Below are 23,160 nucleotides of genomic sequence, written 5' to 3'. Positions count from 1 at the left end.
AAGAAGTGACTCACTGTAATGAGTGAGGGGAGAGATTTATTTTCAAGTAGTGAACAACAGAAATGCATGACCGATATTGATTGCTGATATGAAGCTAATTGCTTAAAGCATATTCATGTCACGGTAATAGAAACATGAAGCAAATGAGGTGAGGAGCAAATGTAAAAAATATTCAGGTGAAGTGAATTGTGTGAGTTGCTGAATCTGTTGAAACACTCAAAGATGGTATACTACAAAGGTATACTACTTGAATGTTGAATGAATTTGTTGCTTTCCACATGGTTTACTGTTAGCTTGATAGCATTTAGCAGTTTAGCCGAGGTGCTCTGCAGACAATGCTGTCAGATGGCTCTGTAGCTGTATTGCACTTAGTAAACAATTTATCCTGGAAGAATACCACTAATGTACGTCTGCTTTACTTCCCAAGTTAATAGGTGAAAAAAAATAATTTATCACTTCACGTGTTCATTGATTTTAAAGGCACAGTGTGTAAAATCTTAGCAGTAGATGTCAATAGGTTGCAATCAAATGAATTCTGTTTTCTGAATAATCTTATCTATGGTGGCCACTGTAGGACAAACAACTCTGGCTGCCGTTCGGTGGTGAATGTAGACTTCTGGTCCACTGTTGTTTACATCTCTCTCAATGTGTGTGCACATCTATTTACTCTGGAGGAGGCTGTAAAACTTTGTGAAAGGGGTTCGATACGAGCTTGCGAGTCAGTGAAGCTGTGATTTCAGTTCAGGAGATGAAGCTTGAGATAGAAGAGGAGGAAGAGGATGAGGTGGAAATCAGGGAGGAACAACAGCAGTGTTGAAGGAAGGGGCAGATGAAGAGGAGGAGGAGAAAGCCATAATAAGAAAGAGATGATGAAAATATACATGTATAAATGTTAAATGGTCATACTTTGATCTTTAAATGAAAACATGATTTATAAAGACACTACACGTGTGGCCGTACACTAGATACATAGATAAAACACAATTAGACAGAACAGCGATGTCCACCTCGGGCTCTGTATTCAAGATGGCGGCTTTGGGAATACAGCGTCCACAAGCTGGCGCCTGCTCCTATGTATTTTTAATGCACTCATTCGAAGTTTATGAGAATGCATCAGTTTGTAGGAAGATGTAGAAGTGAAACTTTAAAATGACTTACTGTACCTTTAAGGATGTAACTGCCTATTTTAGTTGCAACTGTGACAAATGCTTTATACTCTGTAATTCTTTGACTTTGTTCATAACCGCATTGATTTGATTATATTGTGATGATCTGTGTCTGATGTTTGACCAGCTCCATCCACAGCAACCAGGAAAGACCTCATTAGCATACAAGTGTGTGTGTGCCACTTGTCCTGACAAGCTGGCTCTCATCAGCAGCAGTCGTAGCCGTGAACCTCTGTGAAGTGCAACCTGAAGGGTTGATGAATGGGGTGAAAACAGGCAAGCGGCTGGTTGAGTGAATGAATGCATTACTATCATTGCATGTGTGACTGATGAGACATTTAACGATTCGATTGTCTGTAATGAGAGGCTGTGAATAAAAGAATTAATGATAAATAGATTTCTGCTCAAATGTTGCATTTGCATGTATGATGAACACAGGCTGTCAGACATACGAGGTTCACAGCTCAGCTCCTTCAGTTTCACACAGTTACAGAGTCAGAGTAATCTTTAGTAAGTCTGCACATAAAAGAAATTCATCTCGGCAAGTGTACACTTCACACGCTCTACATCTCACAGCCAGTACAGTATTTTGTATTTTGCATTGCTTCTATTCATCCCCTCTGCAGAGCTGGAGAAGAACCCGTTGGTATGCTTCACTTCCAATTTGTTTTTCAAAGTCTGCAATTTTCTACACATGTGCCCAACTGCTCCACAGAGTCATCTGGATTCAAACTTTAAAAATTCACTGTTGTTGGCTTAGATAATTAGCGGTAAAATGAGTCACTGCTTTACAGCTCAGTTTAGCATCTGTTAGCTAATTGTGTTCACTAAAAACGCTCTCATCAACCTGCCTGCCCCGCATCAAGCAGGTGAATAAAATGGGGCATTAAGCTGCTAAAAGAAGAAATATTAGGTTTAGATGAGAAGAAGCTTATTAGTTTATGCTCTACTTAAACTAAAAAGCTGACAGCAGTCTTGATTCCTATTTCCCAAAATGTAATAGGAACTTTTTAAAACTCATGAGCTGGCTCCAAATGCAGCTAATGTTGCTCTGTGGTCTGTTTTGCTGCAAATAAGTTGTTCCCAAACAAGTAATAAAAATCTTGGGGGGGTTGTTCAAAGCCACTCTGGCAGTATTTCATCTGCCTTTTAAATGTAATACTGAGTTTGTTTATCTGTCAAATGCCAGGATGAGAAATTCACTAAGCTGCTATAATTCATAATCACGAATCATTACATAACATCCAAATCTCTCATGCACACATGTAGTCATGATGCCAATTCTCTTGTGTTTCCAGTTCATAAAGCTGATACAGGGAATTTACTCTCAGACCTTCTCCTGCTGTTACCCTGAGTGCTTACTGGAGGGAGACCTGCTGTTAGCTTGTTGGCTGCAGGTTCGTCAGATCCTCCATCCAGCTTGAATTCCTTAATAACTCAGAAGTTATTTTGGACTTCCCTTTGGCTTATTTGACAGCAGCATGTACAAATGATATTATGGAAATGAGAAGAACACCTGCATGTGTGCAAACTGATACCAGCTACTGAAGCAGTCCTATATGAAGCAGATGCCTCCTGTAGTGTGTATTTGGTCCTGTCTCCTTTTTTTCTTCTCTCTCACCTCATCCCCAGCAGCTCACATGGCTGCCCCTCCCTGAGCCAGGTTTCTGTCTCATTTTCATTTTTAGATTGTGGGGTCTTTATCTTACAGCACAGTAAAGTTCCTTTAGGTGGCTTGAGGCATTATATTAAAAACCAGACTAGTCAAATGAGTAAAACTGCACAGATTTACAATATTACAGATTATTACTCAATTAATAAGCGAGTAAAATTAGCAGTGGTATACCAAAACATACTCATTGTTTCCATTTACATGGCTTCTGCCAGTAATTTCCATCCACTTCAGGTATGAGGATTTGAAGCAGATTGATTAATGCAGAAGTGCACTGGTTTCCAAAGTGTTCTCATCCCAGAGAATCAAATACTACCCTTCTGTCACACTGCAGGCACGGCAGGCTTCGAAGCAGCAGCCGTGACAATATGGGGTAATTGTCGATATTGGATATGGGGATCGGAGGGTTAGTGGAGGAGTAAGTCAGTTTGTTTGCAGTTCTGCTCCCTGTGTTGGAGCTCTGTGTCTTCGCTTATTTGTTCTGTTTTTGCTTGGTTTTCACTTTCATTGTCTCTCGCTGGTTGGATTTATTCACCAAGCAACTTGATTAAGTTTGAGTTAAGCGGGTTGAGGCTTCACAATAACGTGTATGTTATTGTGCATTTTGGAAAATGTAACTTTCCGAGTGGTTTTAAGCGTGACTCGAACACAGAGCTCATATGTGTTACGAGGGATTGAGTTTGCTGCACAGCAGATTATGTACTCTATGTATTTATGTTGAGTGTTATATAGAGAATGTTATTTTTAGGATATGCCGGCATGGTGGGAATAATGAAATGCAAGAGGAGACCTGTGGGAACATGAGGGCTGAAAGCCAAGCTTTGAAATCAGAGAGGCGAAGTTTCAAAGAGTTTTTTATTGTGCTCTGTACATATTATTTGATTTGATGTATTGATCTGTAGACATAAAGGAGTTGCTTGGTGAGCTGATGGCTTGGAGGATGATGAAAAATGATTTTCTGTCTCTATTTGCAACTGTACACTTCTCTGATTTTCTTATAACAGTGATGGACTTGACCGGTATTAGCTGGGGGATTGTTGGCCAGAGTCTGTGGCTGTCTTTGGATCCAGTCTGAGAAATCTGGGAGTGACAGTCCAGTGAGCTGTTACGATTTAGAGCCCCCCCAACACACACACACACACACACACACACACACACACACACACACACACACACACACACACACACACACACACACAAATCATCTTGACTTGAATGTCTTTATTGCATCTTTTACTCTTATTATGTTAATGAAACATCTCCAAAGGAGGCAGAGTTTTGTTTTTTGAACATTTGTGTTGAAACCTTTTCAAGGCTTTTGGGGAAATCTCTGGAGTGGAGCAGAGAAGAATGTTAAGAAAAATATTACCCTGGCAGTGAAGGTCATACATGTTAAACAATTTTTGATGGATTATAAAAAAAGAAAAGAAAAAAGTATTACTCTAACGAATCTGCACTAATAAGTCAGTTTAAAAAAAATCCAGTCTTGCTGTTGGGTGCACCTCATACAACCATAAAAGTGTCATCACAGTGCAGCTCAACTTTAACCTGTAGGTGTCGGTAACGTGAGAATTTGCCATAAAACACTGCTGTGTGCTCAGAACTACCTGCAGAAACATTTTCATTAAATATTCTGCTAACTGGACCCTGCAGCTGTATCCATTTACAGGTACTAACCACAGTATTTAAAAAGAACACACACACTAGGAAAAAAAACCCTGACAATCCCACAAATCTGAATATCCTTACATGCTCAAACATAGCAGTTTCTATATTTAGCATGCTAACTTGGTAACAATCTTTTCCCTCCGGGGTGTCTCTTAAACTGATCCACTGCTTTGTAAGCAGGAAACTTCAAAGGGAGCTGTGCCTTCCTGCGCAGCAGCAGCATGTTTAGCTTTGGTCATTCCTCATGCTGCTGGAGTAAAAATGGGCAGCCCTGTGCAGGATTCTGAATCGGAAAGTCACAGGATGAAAAAAAGAAGGAAGGGAAATAGAAGTTTATCCCTTGTGCACTATTGTACTGCAGGGTGTCACTGAGATACCTGGCTTCAGATGTTAGTTTGCATTTGTCTCTGCTTATTTTTGTCTTTTGTCTTTCAGACTTCTGGAAATTCACTGAAAGACTGAGAAACAATAAATATGAAGAACACCAAAAAGAAAACCAAAGTGAAACATGAAATAGATTTTAAAGGAAATGCCAAGATAGAGGGAACATTGCTAATAAAGCGAAATAATATCCACGTGTGTTGAGTATAAGATCATTAGGTAAATATTAGAAAATGATAATAGGTTTCTTTAATTAAGGAAAAGTCATTGGAGCACAAATATGAAAACAATAAATTGTGGAGGAGAATTAAGAAAATAAGAGCACGTGTGAAGATTTGTTTGCTTTCACTGCTGACACTGCTGGCTTACTGTTATGCTTGATGTGCAGTAAATGTGGAAAGATGTTCCAAGAACAGCGAGATATCTCTGTGTTTACAGGCCTGAACTTCTATGTATTACTAAAGTGTGCTCAGTTTAATATGAGTCATTTGCACAAGTACAGCTAGTACTCACAACGACCTGCACAGCTTTACAGCCACCATGTTTCAGAGCGGGCTTACACATCATATTAGATTTAATTCCCCTGTTTCTCTGCCTGTCATCCTAGCACCTCCGTAGCATAGTGATTAAAATATTTGTGCAACACACAAAATACTCCCAAGACTGTGAGGAAACATGAACTGAGAGACTTGCATCAGTCTTGTATAAAGACCTGTGTGAAATCGATCGCCTTGCAAATAAAGGAGCAACTAAGAGAAGTTTTCTTACTTTTTACCATAAATGCAAGAAAACATTGTGTTATTGTAATGTTATTGTTACTGTTATTGTAACGGGCGACCGTGGTCCAGGGGTTGGGAAGCTCATCTCGTAACCGAAAGGTTACCAGTTTGATCCCCAGCTCCTTGGGCAAGACACTTCACCTACCGCCTACTGGTGATGGCCAGAGGGGCGCGATATGCCTCATATATGAATACAGAACTTTGGTTAAAAATAATTCTATTCATAGTAAAAGCTGCTGACCTCTGACCTCTGCCTTGGACATAGCCACTTATAGGAGTGTGATGTTAAAGTCAAGCCCTTCGTACAACAACGTCTTCAAATAAGTTGGTCCTGACATTCAATATGTTTCCTTCAAAACTTTGAAAAGGTGAGACTGATAACTGTTAAGACACTGGTTCAAAAGTGCTCAAAAACGTTCAAGAAATAAAGTAAAAAAAAAAAAAAGAGTGCTCAACGGTAAAAATGTAATTCACCTTTGTGTACTTAAAAAGCGCCACAGTTCACTTTCGCAGAATATTAACAAGTGCTATGATGACCTTATAGAGTCCAGACATGGGTCACATGCTCTGTAGCAAAAACAATGACATATGTGACCATACGCGGAAGCTGGAACAACAAGCGGGGAAGGTCAAAGGTTATAGTTAAAGAAAAAACAGGGAGAGTGTAGAAATGAATTTATTCTAATCGTGTTCTTGTTTGGTTTTCTTTACAGTCAATGTCGGGATGATGAGAGGACTGTCAGGTGAGAATATCCATCCATTTATCCGAGCATCTATTCATGCATCAGTAAGAAGGACAGTAACAGTTGGGTCAGCAAAAACAGTTCAAATGAGACATATTGAATGTGATGGTTCAGCTGATGACAGATACAGCTTCATGACAGCTCATAAACGATACATGAACACAAGCCAAACAAGCATGAGCGTCCATCTTTACCATGCTTCATCTCAGTTATTGTTCAGTTTTTCCAAAGTCACGCACACAAAACAGGACTTTTGTCTTCTGCTGTCTTTCCTCTCAGCTTCCGACAGTTTCAGCACAGAGCCCACTCCCCCGCGGGTGAGGAAAGTCTGCAACGAGTCCCGTCTGCAGTGGGAGGTGGAGGTCTGTGGAGAGGGATTCAAGGAGGACATGACTCACATAGATCCACAGAACTGGTGTAACCTCACACACTTCATCAGGTACCACCGCATTTGAAGACTGACGCTGATAGGCTGTTAGCAGGTTGCAGGCGAAGTCAGTTCACAGTGAGAGCAACAAACAAATGGAACAGAGATATCTGTAGCCCTAATTTTATTCTTTATAAAAGTAGATAAAGACTAAATAAATTAACTTTAACAAATTTAAAGTCTTCAAATATAGAAACTTTATACTTATAGTTGGACCACACAGTAAGGGGTCAGAATTTATAAAAAAGATCATAATGTTTTATTTAATCACAAAACCCTAAACTCATCAGGAAAATGTTTACTGAAGTCATAAATCAAGTGAGCAGAAGCATTATTTTCTCGTAGATTTCTTTACAGCTCGACTTCTTTTATTTTTCCAATAGCACAAGTCGCCCCCTGCTGGCCATTAAAAACATGCCTATGCTGTGACACAATGAAGGACTCCTGTCGAAAAAGGGAAACTACTGATAAGCCTCGCGGGAATAAAATCTGAGGCTGGCAACGAAAACAAAGTTGTGTATATGCTGTGCGAGGAGCATTGGATGATGTTAAGCTGGTTTAATACAAAACTGCCATTAAATTGTAGAAACAAGCAAAGAAAAAAGTAAAGGGTCACAAGTGTATAAAGTACATCAAAAACCATCTGCAAGGGATCTAAAAAGCTCTGCTGTTGTTTTATTTATGTAACATAAGTTAGACGGGCTGCAGCCGTCATCGCTGAGGTAAAGAAACGTCTGTGCAGCATCCGTCCAGCTAGTAATGACCTACAGTTTAGTGTGGTTACAGGAAAAAAACGATCAGAGCCTGCAAAGACTGGAGGATATAAAAGAAGGAATTATGGACACTTTTGCTTGAAGACCTGCAAGCAAGTGAGAGGGAGCTGCAATATTTGTGTCAAACTATATCAATCAACCTGTAATCAGTGAGTTGATGGTGGTAATGCTGGGTATCTGTGCACGTTTAATGTCTGCCAGTATTTCTTCAGCATTCTGCATAGTTGTGCACTTATGTGCATCAAGTATCTCAGGCATTAATTTTGACACATGCAGTATAAGTTCAGTTTTAATCGCAGGTTAAGGAATTTATCGCAGCTGGATCTGTTTTTGTAGAATCCCCAAATGGCTCATCCTAAGCACTTGTACTCCTCCCATATGTTCCCAAGGAGATTCAGCCCTGCACCTGTTTGCCTGCCTCTTATATAATTGATTGCCTCTCTATAAATTTGTGCTTTTTATTATAGATTTGTTTATTAATTATCATTTCTCTTAACAGAGGAAAGATTTCCTCTTTTTAAAGACTGAGGTCATAAATTCTTCCCGCTCGCCTAAAATGAAGTGGTGATCTTGAGAATAGTGGACACTCTCTGCTACGGACACACATCTTTGGAGTAAATGAAAGTGTCGCCTTACATTAGCGCAACCTTAATTTGACAATGACAAAATAGCACATGTGCTCTCCGGAAAGCGCACTGGAAGCTGCTTTTGCAAGGTATGCCAGAGGATATTTGTCATTTTGCACAAAGCAGCTGCTAATGATAAAATACATCTGGACACCAAAAAGCCACCCACATTTTAAAGCTTTTATCTTTATCATTCCTCTTTTTCTCCACTATTGTTCTCTTCCTGTCAGAGTGCTGTATACTTGTAATTTCAGTTGGTGAGCTGTTAGCTGTGCATTGATGCCAATTTCCAAAAAAAAAAAAACCACTCAGACAGATAGACTGTAATCCATCTCGGCCTTCTGCAGCTGGTTGAATGTCTGTGGGTTGGGGAGCCGTTGGAGGCATGCCTCCAAAGCTGGAGCTGGGTTTTTTTTGGTGTTTTTTAAAAAAAAAGAAAAAGTCCTGACCACCCGTCTGCATCTGTCTTTATCCAGCTTTTCCATCTCATTCCTTTCTCTGACCTTTGACCTCTTGCAGTCTTTGCCCCCCTCCCTTTACAACAACCGCAGAGGCTGAAGGCGCAGGAGTCGGCTATAAGACCGGTATCTTGCATAATAACACACACACACCGGAGTCTAAATAATGGTCTGAGTCACTGATATGAGGCAAGATTTCTGGGAATAAGGGCCACCACCTTCACCAACTGGTCATATCCTGTGTTTTCCATTTTAAATCGTTTTCTCTCTGTTTTTCTTGGAAGACTTGTCAGAGCTTCATGGTGATTTTCCTGAAACAAAATATATTTGTGCTGTTGGCTGCAGAGTCCTGATTAACAAATCAGGATGGCTTTGTCAAATTGTGCTCCGTTGAAGACTTTTTTTTTTTTCATGTTGAAGATTGGACATAGAAATTAATTTAAAAAGCAACTTAACTTAAATTCAAATTGGCTGTACAAGTAGCTTGTAGACAGTTGTGAAAGAAGCCTCCCACAAAGACTTATAACTGGATTCTTCAGTCCCTCAGTCAGACAGCTTTGCGAGTTTTGGCTTTTTCTTTTGGATTTCCTTCACATTATTGTTCAGCTTCACTACTGCGGCTCTCATGAACTGCTCAGCACCAGTTAACAGACTGACAAAACATGACTGCTGATGTTCTTAATACAAATGTGGCCATTAGTAGCTAAAGAACCAAAACCAACAAACCAACGCTGTATTTAATTTCATTTTATTTAGAACTTAGAAACTGTGGATGTACTGGTTTAACAAGAGAAACATTTTAAATTAATAATTTGCTCACAGTGGGGATAGAGTGCTGCTGACATAACCTGAGGACATAGCCAGGCGGTGACTTCAATGATCTCCTCATTCCCACTGATACAGCCTCTGTAGAGAAAACAGAGTCTAGGCCCAGTTAAACAACTCCTGAACGAACCCCGGGGGTTTATGAGACTCTTCCTGAGTTTCTTAAGGCTCTGGATGTCGTGGGGCTGACTTGGTCGCACCATCTTACAGAAGTTGTGGGTGGTGCCTCTGGACTGGTAGACTTGGGTGGTGGTTCTAGAAGATAATATGTAGAGTGTGTTGTAACTTCAGGGAGACCCAAACACTGGACCAGTTCTGTTTTGTGTGTTGCAGATGATCTAGTTCTTTTTAAACTGTAGCAAGAACTTGGTTTGAAATCCCAGCTATAACTCTCAGTCACTATTTTTTGATGGGTGTTGGACTCTATCAGGCTGCCCTTTGTCACTGATTTTGTTCATAACTTTTATGGACAGAATTTCTAGGTGCAGCTGAGGCGTTGAGGATCTGTTCTCTTCTTTTTTACAATGATGTGGTTTGTTGCTCACTTGGTGTTGGGAATGAGTTGCTGCACCAGGTAGAGGAGTTTAAGTATCTCGAGGTTTTGTTTACAAGTGAGTGAATAAGGGAGATAATAGGAATAGTAAAGCCTCTGCAGTAATGTGCATGTTGTGTCCGTTGTTGTGAAGAGAAGGTTGATCTACACCCTACCCTCACCCACAGTCACAAGCTGTGGGTGGTGACCAAAAGAAGGAGACTGTGGATACAAGCAGCTGAAATTAGATTCCTGTGATGGGCTCGTCCTTAGAGATATGGGGAGGAGCTTGATCATTCATGCTGCTACTCCTCCACACAATGAAGAGCCAGCTGAGGTGCTTCGGGCATCTGTCCAGGATGGCTCCTAGATAAGATGTTTCTACCATGTCGTACTGGCAGGAGTCCTAGTGCATACCCAGGACAACAAAGCTGTTTGATTTGGTGTCTCCCTGGATGAGCTGGAGAAAGTGGCTGGGAATAGGGAGGTCTAGGGGTCTCTGCTTAGGCTGCCGACCCCCGACCCCGAACCCACATAAATGGCAGGAAATGGATGGATCAAAATAATCATTTGCATCTAAATCCATTAAATTAAAGTTATAATGGTGAGTCAAGCTAACAGCTCTCCTGGCTCATTGTCAAAACCCTCTGACCGGTTTCACAATGAAAACTCCTGACTGTAAACCAGACACAATACGACACGGGCTGGAAACGAGCCAAATTCATTATTTAAAGGCTATAATTAGCTTGTGTGTTTTGATCAGGGAAGTTGTCTCTGAATAAAAAAAGCTTAAATAGTGTTTTTTTTAGCAGATCCTTTCAAGTGCTATTTTAAATCTGAAGTGCAGGATGGGTGGCGTAATGTCTGGTTTCTTCTTATTTTGCTCACCCGTTGCTGTTCCAGTCATGCTCACTTAAACTGAAGGATGTAGAAATTGATTTTTTTAAGAGTCTAAGTCACTTTAATCCTAAATCTGATCTGCCAGTGATGTCTGACATATAAGAGTGATAGAGAGATGAAACCACTTTGCCTTATTTTGCCTTTCCATAATCTTTTCCTGTGTGAGTCCATATTTTACGAGACGATTCATTTGTGTACGGCAGTTCATTTACATGACAGTGAAGGATAAAATGACTTTCTCAGCAGCAGTGTACTTTGGAGCCTGGAAGTAGGCGATAAGAATGAGAGAGAAAGCGAGAGAGGGAGAGAGGGACGACACGAGCGGAGCTAGAAAGTGGTGAGAGGGATCGAGCTCGGAGAGCGAGCGGCCTCATGTTTAAACAAGCGGTGACCCCTGCAGAGCTTCCTCCATTTGACAAATGAGCCGTGCCTCTCTGCAGTGATTGCTGCTGGCCACTCACTCAGCCAGCACAACTGTTATTGTTTGAAATGAGACAGTACAAGCTTGTCAGGTCACAGAGAAGGGCATGGATAGACCACTGAGAGGCTGTGTGTACTGTGCGTGCATTTATGCACTTCAATCATTTACTTCTAATAACATATTAATTTTTCTGCACCGAGCAGTTTACGGCTCCAGGAGAAGCCGTACTGTAAGACTTAATGTTGTGCACACAGGAACAGCGGTGATGGTCTGGACCTCTAATAATGAATTCACCGTTGTGTTTGGTCTTTGTGTGGAACAGATGCTGCTCTAAAGTCATCAGAGGTTTTCTTTTTTTTTCCGGGCTGCTACTAATGATAAGCGATAGACCGTTTAGATGAGGAAACCTTATTCTAAGTGGGTTATGTTGTCATAACACACCACTGATACCAACAGCTGTGAGCCTTCTGGAGAGTGAAGAGAGAGGACTGGGAACAGTTAAACTCATTTGAAGTCCATGAAAAGGTGAAGCTGTTTAAATATTGTTACATCGTTTCTCCCCTTTGACCAAAGAAGCTCTCAAGTTGCAAAATGTAAGTCCAAGTCAAATTGTGTTAAGACAGAAACAAAACACATTTTCTAACATCTGCCATGAATTTGACAGGTGGAAAAGTGTCAGCTGTGCACTTCAAAGGCGGCTCTTTGTTGACTCTTTATTAACCCTTGTATGGTGAACGGGTCTATGAGACCCGTTTTCAGTTTTTTTCAAAAGAAAAATTAAACAATTAATTATTTTTTCAACCTGAAATTCATTGGCTTTGGCTTATTTTCTGTGAAGAACATAAATCCGAACTAATTTTCAATGACCTCATACTGTACCTCCCCCCACGCATTTACATTACATACAAGGTGTTCGGGTCCACTGGACCCAGGTCTAATAAAAGTGTTGAAAGTGTAGGTCCTGTGTTCCCACACTCTGTCTTCCTCCTTTCTGGTGCTGCTGATAGTGTTTTCTTCCCCTCCTGCTCCCGCACAAAGTTGCAACATTGTTGAAAATTCAACTATCAACGCCATCTGCTCTTACATTCCCACACATTTTACCCTCTTTCTTGAGGGATCCAAATTTTATTTTCTCATACCCTGTTCCACCTGCAAATTAGGGGCATAATACTATAAATAAGACTTTGCCAGTGTGGTTCTTTATCACAACTGATCAAGATGGGAAAAGATTATCTACTGCGAAGGCCATCCAATTGATTTTGGAAGACAGAGGGGCTTCGGATGATGATGTTGACAAAGAGGGTTCAGAATATTTCACATTTCTGAAAATTCAGAGTCTGACAGTGACTTTGAAGAAGAGGATGAGGTTGAGCACCATTTAGTAACAAAAAGAAGACGAGTACCCCATCTGCAGCCAGCTCCAGGACCAGAACAAGCCCACCAGACAGCAAGTGAAGAAATATGGATGTCAATAACTGGTGAAATTGAATGGTCTTCTTGCCCAAGAAATGAGCCACCCTGCAGAGCTGTTACTGTGATAAGCCAGGGCCAACACGGCTGACAGTTACTCATGTGCAGGACATCAAGTCTTCATTTGAGCTTTTCATCCCAGATTCCATCCAGAAATTTTTTCTGGATTGCAGTAATCTAGAAGGAAGGTGTTTTTTTGGAGAGAGGTGGAAGGGGATAGACCAAATTCATCTAAGAACCCCAAAGGCCTACTTTGGGGTTCTTATCCTTGCAGGAGTTTTCAGGTCCAAAGGGGAATCCACAGAATCCCTGTGGGATGCAGAAACCGGCAAGAACCTTTCCGTGCATTAATGTCTCTGGAAAACTTCCACAAAATTTCCAGGATTATCCATTTTGATAACCGAGACGACAGACCAGCTCGACGGCAGAGAGACAAGCTAGCTGCCATCAGGACAGTGTGGGATAAGTGTGTGCACCACCTCCCCCTGTTTTACAACTCTGGGCCTAATGTCACCATTGATGAGCAGCTGATCACATTTAGTTGTGAAACATATTGCTTCACGTGTAAATGTGTTGTGTCTTTCCACTCACTCCACTTGATTATAACTGATTTATTTTTTTATAACATTTTATAAAAAAAAATTAAAATAAAAAAAAACGAGAAGCACATTAATTCATAAATGTGATCTAACAAAGGTAAAGGGAAAAAATTAACCATGTTTGCTGTTCATATGGCTTGTAATTGGGATGAAGTGAACATCTGTTTAGTAATTTAACATAAAATTGTTTGATAGTGTTAATTTGGAAAGCCAAAACTCTAGCGGGTCCACCAGACCCATGAACACTGGCTGAGTAACAAAAATATGAACACCACACAAGGGTTAAGGTTTTGGTGGGGGTGGAGGTAGTAGTAGCTCATCTCCACCTCTCTGTGGTAAGGCAGCGTGGACAAAGAGCAACAGCCTTTCCTGCACCGTGTTAAGCTGAAAAGGGTGTTTTTATGTGTAGGTGGTGGAGTACACTTCTTTTCGTTCAAACATGAATAATGTAACTGTCATATTTCTATGATTTGCCTTTTTTGCCTCTTTTCTCCTGATTTAAAAACATCTGAATGAAGAAAATGAACAAGCCTGTCGTTTCACTGAGACTTTAAGTTCTTGCTTAATTTAATAGCTACCTTATCACTCTTGTGAAATCACCAAAGAACTACAACTATTCACCACTCAGCAGTAAAAATGTAATTTTTTTTTTACGAATGTTGAAACAGCACTGCATTAGATGTTTGCACAACACAATGTCCAAGTATGGATCAGTCACCTGTCTCTAATAACAGTCTTTGGATCCTTCGCAGTGCATAAATAACAAAATAGGTTCTTGATTAAGTTTTAATCGCGGTCGTTGTAGCTGTGTACTATTAACTCTATTGAAAGTAATCCCAGTCTTTGGAAGAAAAAAAAGTTATTACACAAATAGTTAACGGCAATATTTTAAGAGTTTTCTTATGCTCCAAATATGTGTGTGAAGTGCAGCGAGGTAAAAAGTACAAAAAAACAATTTCTTACTTTTGTTCATGTTTGTCACATTTAAATGTTTCAGATCATCAAATAACTTTTAATGTCCGTCATAGATAACCTGAGTAAATGCAAGATGCTGTTTTTAAATGATGATTTCATTTAAGGAAAAAACACAACAAAAAACTACCCAAACCTACATGATGCTGTGTCAAAACACCTGAATCTTTCACATCACTGTGGAGGAATTTTGGCCAAATCTTCACTGGAGATTTCTTTTAATTTAGCCACACTGAACAGCCTCTTTAAGGTGATGTCAAAGTATCTCAGTTTGATTTAAGTACAGACTTTGACTGGACCACTCTAAAGCCTGGTTGATTTGTTTTTTTTTAATCACTCTGAGGTGGACTTTATTATTTTATAGTTGATTGAAATCTGTTAATTAGAGTCCTTTGACAACTTGCTGGTGTGTTTTTTATCATTATCCTGCTGCATAAGCCAAGTGTGCTTGAGCTTCATGACACAAACTAATAGTCGGACATTCTCCTTCAGGTAGAGAGCAGAATTCACGGTTCCATCAATTACAGTAAGTCAACCAGGTCCTGAAGCAGCACAGAAGCCTCAGACCATCACGCTACTGCCACCGTGTTCGACTGTTATTATGATGTCCAGATTTAACTGGAGTCAAAACTTCCAAAAAGTTGAACTTAAGTCTCATCAGTCCACACAATATTTCCCCCAACATCTTGAGGAATCATCAAGATGTTTTTTTCAAATGTGAGACGAGCGTTTGGGTTCTTTTTGGTGAGCAGTGGTTTTTCTCCTTGATGCCATTTGTGCCCAGTCTCTTCCTTACTGTTGTATAATTCTGACTCTGAGGAAAGTGAGGCTTGCAGTTCTTTCGATGTTGTTCTGGGTTTTTTGTGCCCTCCTGGATGAGTTGAAGTAATTTTATTAGGTTAGTAGGTTCACCATCGTTCCGGGTATTCTCCATTGGTGGATAATTTCTCTCACTGTGGCTCACTAAAGTCCCAAAACCTTAAAATTGGCTTTGTAACCTTTTCCAGACTGATAGACTTTGTTTCCCAGCTGTTTCTTTGGATGTCTTGTGAGATTTTTTTTAGTTTTGAAGAGCTTTTAGCCTGCTTCAGTTTGTCACACAGGTTTTTTTCAAGTGATTTCTTGATTCAGCAGGTCTGACAGTAATCAGGCCTGCGTGACAGTTGAACTCACCTTTCCCAAAAAAATCACACACCGTTGATCACACAGGGACAGGTGTTTTTGGATTGCTTTTTTCTATTTACTCAGGTTTTCTTTGACTAATATTAAAATGTATTTGATGATCTGAAACATGTAAGTGTGACAGAAATCTAAGCAACTGTATAAGCCCAGTAACTGGAAAGCTGTGTGACTCAAACTATGTTTATTGAAGAGTTTGCAGGTACTCTGCCGCACTTATTGCTCACTTTGGACATTTAGAAGCTACAATAATTATTGCATTATTATGTAAGAGATACCTTTTATTTTGTCAAACAACTGGCAGCCTGTGTAGCTTTGGGGAGACTACCTGATGTTTTAAAAAGTAAGAGGAAGTAGTTAGCAGGAAATCTTAAAACTTACAATGGTTTAAAACTTACTGGAAGCTATTTTCCCCCACTTTCCTTGTCTTGAGTGTAATAATACACACTCTTAAATATATTAAAAAACCCTGTAACAACATTTAGAAATGTGAATATGTGGAGTCTCCTTACTATTTAACAAATTACAAGCTATTGCCTTTCAGAGCTAAACGTTCAAATTGATTTATGGGCCTGGATTTTTCTCGGGGCTTAACAATATCTCAGGGAAAGAATTAGAATAACACAGTTAGTGAAGCTTTATGTCTCGGCATTAAAATACTCCAACTGGTACCAACTACCAGCAATTTCAGTATCTGTCTGCAGTCTCAAAACTGTCATGTGGGTATACAACGATCTGTATCGTCACACGTGAGTGTGTTTGGTTATATTGTATTCACATTTGTGTGTAGTCATCGCCATGGTTATGCAATCATTGGGACATCAGCTGTGAATCAGATCAAACAATTTTTTTCTACCCTCGTAACTGATGATCCCATGTGGATGAGAGTTTAAAAACATGTTGCTGTGCGTTACATCTGGGAACAGTTTCAAAAGTCTGCTGTTCCCTATGGTTTCAGTCTGCATTTTGATCACTTCTGTCTAATAGCTCTTGTACTCTCTGCCTTTGTGTTTTCTCCAATCATCAAAGCCTTTTCTCTGCCATCACGTTCTCAGGTTCTTCTGCCAGTGGCGTAAAACACATTTTATTTTAAAAGCATCACTTTCGTAAGCCTTAATGACTCCCAGTATCTTACCACAATCAATCTAATCACAATAACTGCATCTGCAGATATTTCTAAAGAGTTAGTAACTTTCAAACATAACATATGAGCTTATGGCCCTCCAATAATATACTGCTGCTGAGTTCAAATTTCAAATTTATCTGACATGTGGTGCCTTCTTGCCCTGCTTGCAGCGCACTATATGCATCTATACACAGTGTAAACACACAGGCAGCAGGGCTTATTTGATTTGTGGCACTTAAGCAAAGGGCATTCAGAAAACAATGGCTGCAGCTTGACGTCAGAACCGAACTTATATGTGCTATAAACAGGGCAGCAGGGTGAAGCGGTCTAAATGTTAGATAGCACATTAATGAGCCCTTGTTCCTGCTCTTGGCTGTTGTCCTGTGGCAGGCTGGTAAATCTGTGTAGCAGTTTAACATAATGTTGCTGATGTTACCTTGTATTTCAGAGATTTACTGTCAGCACTAATGTTCATGTGTTTCGGTTTTTGTCAGTGGACTTTCAATGTTCTCAAATCACATGCACTCGCACTCACACACGCACATGCACTACTAAGCATTCATTGGACACTACGTGACTACATGATTCCACAGGAACTATGAGGGTAAGCAGCAGCCAGTCGGTGCTAATCAAATGCACTTGATTCGGTGATCATTAGCAAGTGTGAGCACCTCTATGAGAGCAGATGTTTTGGTAATGGTGCAATCTTCCCAGGACTGAGTGTTTCAACAAATTCACCCAAAGGTCAGACTGTGCAATGTTCAGAGATATTGCAAAAAACCCAAGAGCTACAATTCAGACTGCAGTCCTCAGCATATTAAATGTTAAAGTTCATGACAGCACAACCAGAAAAAGACTGAACAAAGTATGGCTTATTTGGAAAGGGTGCCAGGAGTCCCTCTAAAGAGACCATGGCAGCACAGCTTAGGTTTGCAAAGCTGTATTTGAACAAACTACAAGACTTCTGGAAGAATGTTCTTTGGACAGACAAAACCAAAGTGGAGATGTTTGACTATAATGCCCAACATCACAGTCCGTGAACACCAAGCTGAAGACACATTAGCACAAACACCTCATACCGACTGTCAGCACGGTGGAGAACTCTTACTTCATTTTCTTTCTGCTAAAGGTGGCTCTACAAACTACTTTGTCATGGCTGCGATGAGTTTTTCACAGAACTGCACATCAAGAAAAAGAAAGCTCAGCTGCCTCGCAACTTTAAACATACATGCAGTGTAGAGTATATATACACTTTGGTGGCCTCAGACAATCAGATGAAAAACAAAAACTTGTCCTTAAATCATCAAGATTCTGATTCTATATTAAAACCACAATTAAGCACGAGCTTAATATAGTGGGTAACTGGCAGTGCAGTTTCGTCATTAGGATCGCTGATGACCTGTGCAGTTATTTCAAATGATTCCCCAGGCTATATAAGTCCCACGCTAATATTGCATAAGATGCCATAATTAATGCATTATACAGTTTAAAAATAAATCTGAACAAAGCAGAAGTGGTGCCAAAATGACAGAACAAAGTTTTGTGGAAAATAGTTATAAAAGTGACATCAATTAGGGAAGCAAAAATATGAAACTGTTCGCAGTACTGCTGTAGCTAATGACATGACAGCTCACAGTTGCTAGTACAGTATTTTGAGAAGCGACCGCAACAATAGTGCTTGGTTCATGAACCATTGCACAGTCTTTTTTACCAGCCAGTCTGTAAGTTTTAATAACATAGAGTGTCAGATCCACATCATCGAAACATGACAAATCAGTTTCGGATCAGCAGGGAGCGTGGGAATACTGTCGCTCGGTTTAATGTTCACCTGCTGAGGATAGGAGCAGCTCTCAGTGTGTCATGAGAAAAGAAGCTGGACCTCTTTGATAGAGAATGCAGGACGGAGAACGAGGGATTAGAAATGGCTCAATGTATTCGTCAAAGCAGAGCTCTGAGTTTTTAAAAAGCTCCTGGTGAAATAGAGATGGTAGTGGGCCAGAAAAAGCAGCGTGTACCCAATCACTATGATGGATTACATACCAAATTGCTGATGCTAAGGTTATTACTAGCTAAACCACAGAAGGGTTTAAATGCCGGTGCGCTCCTAAGAGTAACAGCAGTAGAATAAGTAATGTACTTCTGAGCTATGATAGGAAGGAGGGAGGCCATCTGTGTTATGTATTTTAATATTTTCATGCTTATAACTAAGAGTCATGACTTTCTCCTCCTCTTTTACATTTCCTTCTCCTGTCTTTCTCCTCAGTGAGTACCACCTCTTCACCCTCTGCACAGAGGCAAAGTCCCAGATCGTCGACTGCTACTGGCCCAATCCGCTGGTGGAGCGCTACATCATCCACATACACAAGCACTTTTTTTCCAACTGCACCATAGACCAGCCGGTGTGGTTGGATCCCCCGGACGACACCCTCACCATCCTCATCCTCATCCCCGTTTTCCTCACCTTGGCCATGATTGGCCTGGTGGTCTGGTGCAGCAAGCGGAGTGACATCCTGGCTTAGGTCACGACTATGGAAGAGATGGGAGTAATGGACTGAATTTAACGTCCCAGTCTCTTCACTAAGTAAATACTGTACACAACGCAGGAGCGCACAGAGGACTGTTTCTGTTGGTCAAATTATCCTGTAAGTGGCACTGCAAACCACCTCAACTTGTTGTAGAAATGAAGGAACCAATGGTAGAGCAAACAGTAGTGTTTTCTTTAATATTTTTGTATATTATATGTACTTTTCCCACATTTTGGATCGTCTATTATTCAACTGTTCAATGTTGAATGTGTCCATATCGAGTAGAAGCTGAAGGGGATGCGTTTTATTGCTTTCTTCCAGAGAACGATAATACCGCTCTCATGTCTGCGTGGTGAGTACAGGTGGATGCTGGTTACCTTAGTGTAGCTCAAACATGGATGAAAACAAAATCCAGTTGTGAGTAATACATAACACCATATCATTCAGTTAAACCTAATAAAACCACAACTTTGACACTGGAGTTTGCCTGGATTAAGGAAGTGTGTGAGGTAGTGAGTGATGCATGGCCTTGTAAGTAGAGTTCTTGTGCGACTCCGTGTGGAGTGTTTCCTGTATTTATGCTAAGCTAACCAGTAGATGGCTGTAACTTTTTTATTCTAAGACAACACATCTGATTCTTGACAAGAACGTAAATAAGCATTTCCCAAAAAGGTTGAACTGTTCCTCTGAGATGCAGAGGATTTTGTTTGTTTATTTGTCATGGGGTAATTTGACCAGCGGGAAAAATGACCAAATCTTGGATGCATTCTTAAACCTCATGGATACAGACTTTTGATCTTGTTACAGCACTGTATCACTTTTGAAGGCCAAAGCACTCAACAAGCATCAAAGTCAGTGATTGACCTCTGAACTGGTGGGATGTACGACTCCCCAAGGACATTGCTGTTAAATATATTAACATGATACTGTGTGATTTGTTGGAAGAGGTAAAAAGGAAAAAGGCCAGACTGTCATTTCAAGAGATACAAAGTTTATGCTTGTTGATGACTATCTGAATGGACTTTAACCACTGGAAAGGATACACTGCCCAAAGAGAAGGCGACACTGTGGGACTTGAATTTCTTGTGTGTGTAGCTGAGCCCCAAAAGACTGTTTTAAAACAGTGTAACTTATCAGATACTGTTGACTAAAATACAGCTGTTATTCACAAACAGGGGTTCTCAAGCTATGGACTGACGCTGGGACCTCTTATTGTATAGTCATGCTCTCTGCCTGTGCTCTCTACTGTATGTGCATCTCCTCTCCATCGTTGCTCAACTCTGGTGAACTTACACACCGATGCGTCGAACTGAATTCTTTTCGATAGGGGTTTAATTTAATGTACCTGCTTCATCTGCCTATTTTTGGACAGTCCTCACCAGCCTCGAGTCAAACTGAGCAAAACGCTGCTTGTTTTATTTGTCTTTAAAGCGGCATCTCTTTGCCAGCACCTACACACTGTGTCTCACTGAAGCTGTTGTCTGTGGAAACAAAAACTTCCCTTCATTAAATTTCAAATTTCTCTTGAAAAAACTGGTTCATCATTTATTGTGTGATCTTTTTAAAAAACATTTGTGATGGAACAGGTGAACTTATGTTGCTTTCGGTTTATTGACTGCTAAAAAAGCCTGTCTTTGGAGTCTTTATTTCCTAAATATATGATGTGCAAAGTGTAGGCCTATTTAATGATTTTAACACAACAAAACCCAGTGCAAACATTTAAGTCGATTTCTAAGAAGCCTCAGCCTCACGACTAAATCTTCCCTCTTTAGTTTGCCTCTAAATGTTTCTTTTAATTGACTGTTTTAACAATCTTTATCCCTTTACCTTCACACGCTCTCACTGTCAATGATCCCATGGTCCACATACAGTTTCTCCTGTGAAATAAATCCATCTTTAGTTGCATCAGTCTGAGCAGAGGCTGCTCCGCTCGTCTGTGTGGCGCCAGATTCCAAATAAAACCTGCCTTCGTTATTTAATGCGTCTTTTTTAAAATATATATTTGTGTCATCTATGATCTGAAAGGTGTCTGAATGTGTGTATGCAGTTTCAAATAATGAGCTCAGCATATGTACAAGTAATGGCTGTGAGTCCAAAGCTCAGGTTTCAGACTTTCTGACACAGCTTCTGGCAATTCTTTCTACTCTCTGCTCTGTAGGGTGACAGAGACAAATAATCTAAGTGAAAAAATAGTGTAGCTATAAGAAGACAACTGCCTGCTGATTATATCTACGCTCTCTGAGAAGCAGCCAATCAGAAGAAAATTGACTTTAAATGACTGGAGGATGAACTGAGAGGCTGCACCAAGGCACGCCATAAGAAAAATAAGGAGAATTTTGAACTGCGAATCATGCAATTTCATTAGAGTCCAAGAATCAAATTATTGAGCTGGAAATTAGGATAAAAGGAACACTTCAAGGTCAAAAAGACAAACTCCAGTAAAAGTAGGAACTTTGGATGCTGTCCCAGTTTGATGTTCCTAATTTTGAACACACTGGTGTTTTAGTATGCAGCGAGCTGGAGTACAGACCACAGAAAAACTGACATGAATTCCCTAAGCTGCTGACTCATCCAATCTCTGATCTATCCAAAGTGCACTAAACCATAGAGGCATGAAATTAAGTTTTTTGCCAAGTTTATTAAGCCATACACTTAACTTCAGTGTGCAGCGGCTTTACCACTGTAAACATTTTAGACTTACAACTGGCAAAACAAATACACTTTTAAAATAAAAGTGATATAATTTTGTCTGATTAAAATGACAACATATGGACGAAACACATGAACCACACGATCCATCCATCTGTCTTTTAGGGTGGGTATGGGTGTAGCTGCTGTGAGGCCACCCACTGGTTAATGAAGATCTGTTTTGAAGCCTTGAGATGAGCGTTTCCTACGTCACCATTTTGGTTGCAAAAAACAAAAAACAAAAAACGTGATAAGCTCTGCTTCATGCTCATTGGCTCTTCAATACACTTCTATAGAAATGTAAATATTTCAGTAGCCACAATTATTGCTATCTGATGGCCTTCAGACAGAATGTAAGTTTTCTGCATTGACTTAATTTTTCCACTACTGTTGGTTTGTATGATACATTAATGATGCGTCTCATCTTTCCATTAGTGCACCGTATTATGTATATTGTTTCATACTGTGCGCAGCAAGTAATGCACATACCAGAACAGCCAGATGACACTAAAATTTTCTTACCATTAAGGTGATAATTTAACATGCAGCCCTGTTAAAAACTAAGTTTGCCCAGTGATTCAGTGTTTTGTAGAACCATCTTTAACAGCAATAACATGACGTAATCACTTTCTCTCTGACTTTATCAGTCTCACACATTGTTGCAGAGGGATTTTGGCCCACTCTTCTTTGCAACTGTGCTTCACTTCATTGAGGTTTCTGTGCATTCTTTTATGCACAGCTCTCTCAAGGTCTCGCCACAGCATTTCAGTCAGCTTGACTTAACTTTGACTCGGTCACACCTTCTTATCCTTTTGCAGCTGTTGTGCTTGGGATCCAGTAGCGGTTTTTGATACGGGCGACACGGGCAGTTTCCCGGGGCGGCATCGTGGTGGGGGCCGGATTCACGGGCATCGGCAAAAAAAAATAAATTCTCATACTCATGCTGCCCCGACATCAGGCAGCGCATATTGGGAATAGCATAGGCACCGATCGGTTTGCTATCGCTCATTTGCTGGGAGTAAGGGCGCCCTCCGTTTGCGAGGTGCGCCTGCTGCTTGCGGCACAGGGAGGAGAGGGCGGGGCGGCGGGGGATTCTCTGGCTGGCTGGAGCAGCATCTAATAACCAACTCGCAAAATAAAACAATAAAAACAAAACAAAACAACAAACACGAAAACACCAGACATTATGATACAGACTTATAATTTGCACCGATGTTTTTTTCGAAATTC

General features: G+C 40.4%; 1 protein-coding gene across 1 annotated transcript in view; it reads left to right on the top strand.

Moving 5' to 3' along the window:
• Nucleotides 1–21,561, top strand: part of LOC120736223 (receptor activity-modifying protein 3-like) — a 36,860-nt gene extending 15,299 nt beyond the window's left edge. Inside the window, exons 2-4 of the mRNA XM_040036212.1 lie at nucleotides 6,380–6,409; nucleotides 6,689–6,848; nucleotides 18,981–21,561. Coding sequence (XP_039892146.1) covers nucleotides 6,380–6,409; nucleotides 6,689–6,848; nucleotides 18,981–19,236 — 446 coding nt within the window. The 3' untranslated portion in view covers nucleotides 19,237–21,561. The remainder of the gene's footprint in view (nucleotides 1–6,379; nucleotides 6,410–6,688; nucleotides 6,849–18,980) is intronic.
• Nucleotides 21,562–23,160: the final 1,599 nt, after the last annotated feature.

Source organism: Simochromis diagramma, unplaced genomic scaffold (genome assembly GCF_900408965.1).
Source record: "Simochromis diagramma unplaced genomic scaffold, fSimDia1.1 OVJJ01000271.1, whole genome shotgun sequence".
Lineage (NCBI taxonomy): Eukaryota > Metazoa > Chordata > Actinopteri > Cichliformes > Cichlidae > Simochromis > Simochromis diagramma.
This window is presented reverse-complemented; position numbering and strand designations above follow the sequence as displayed.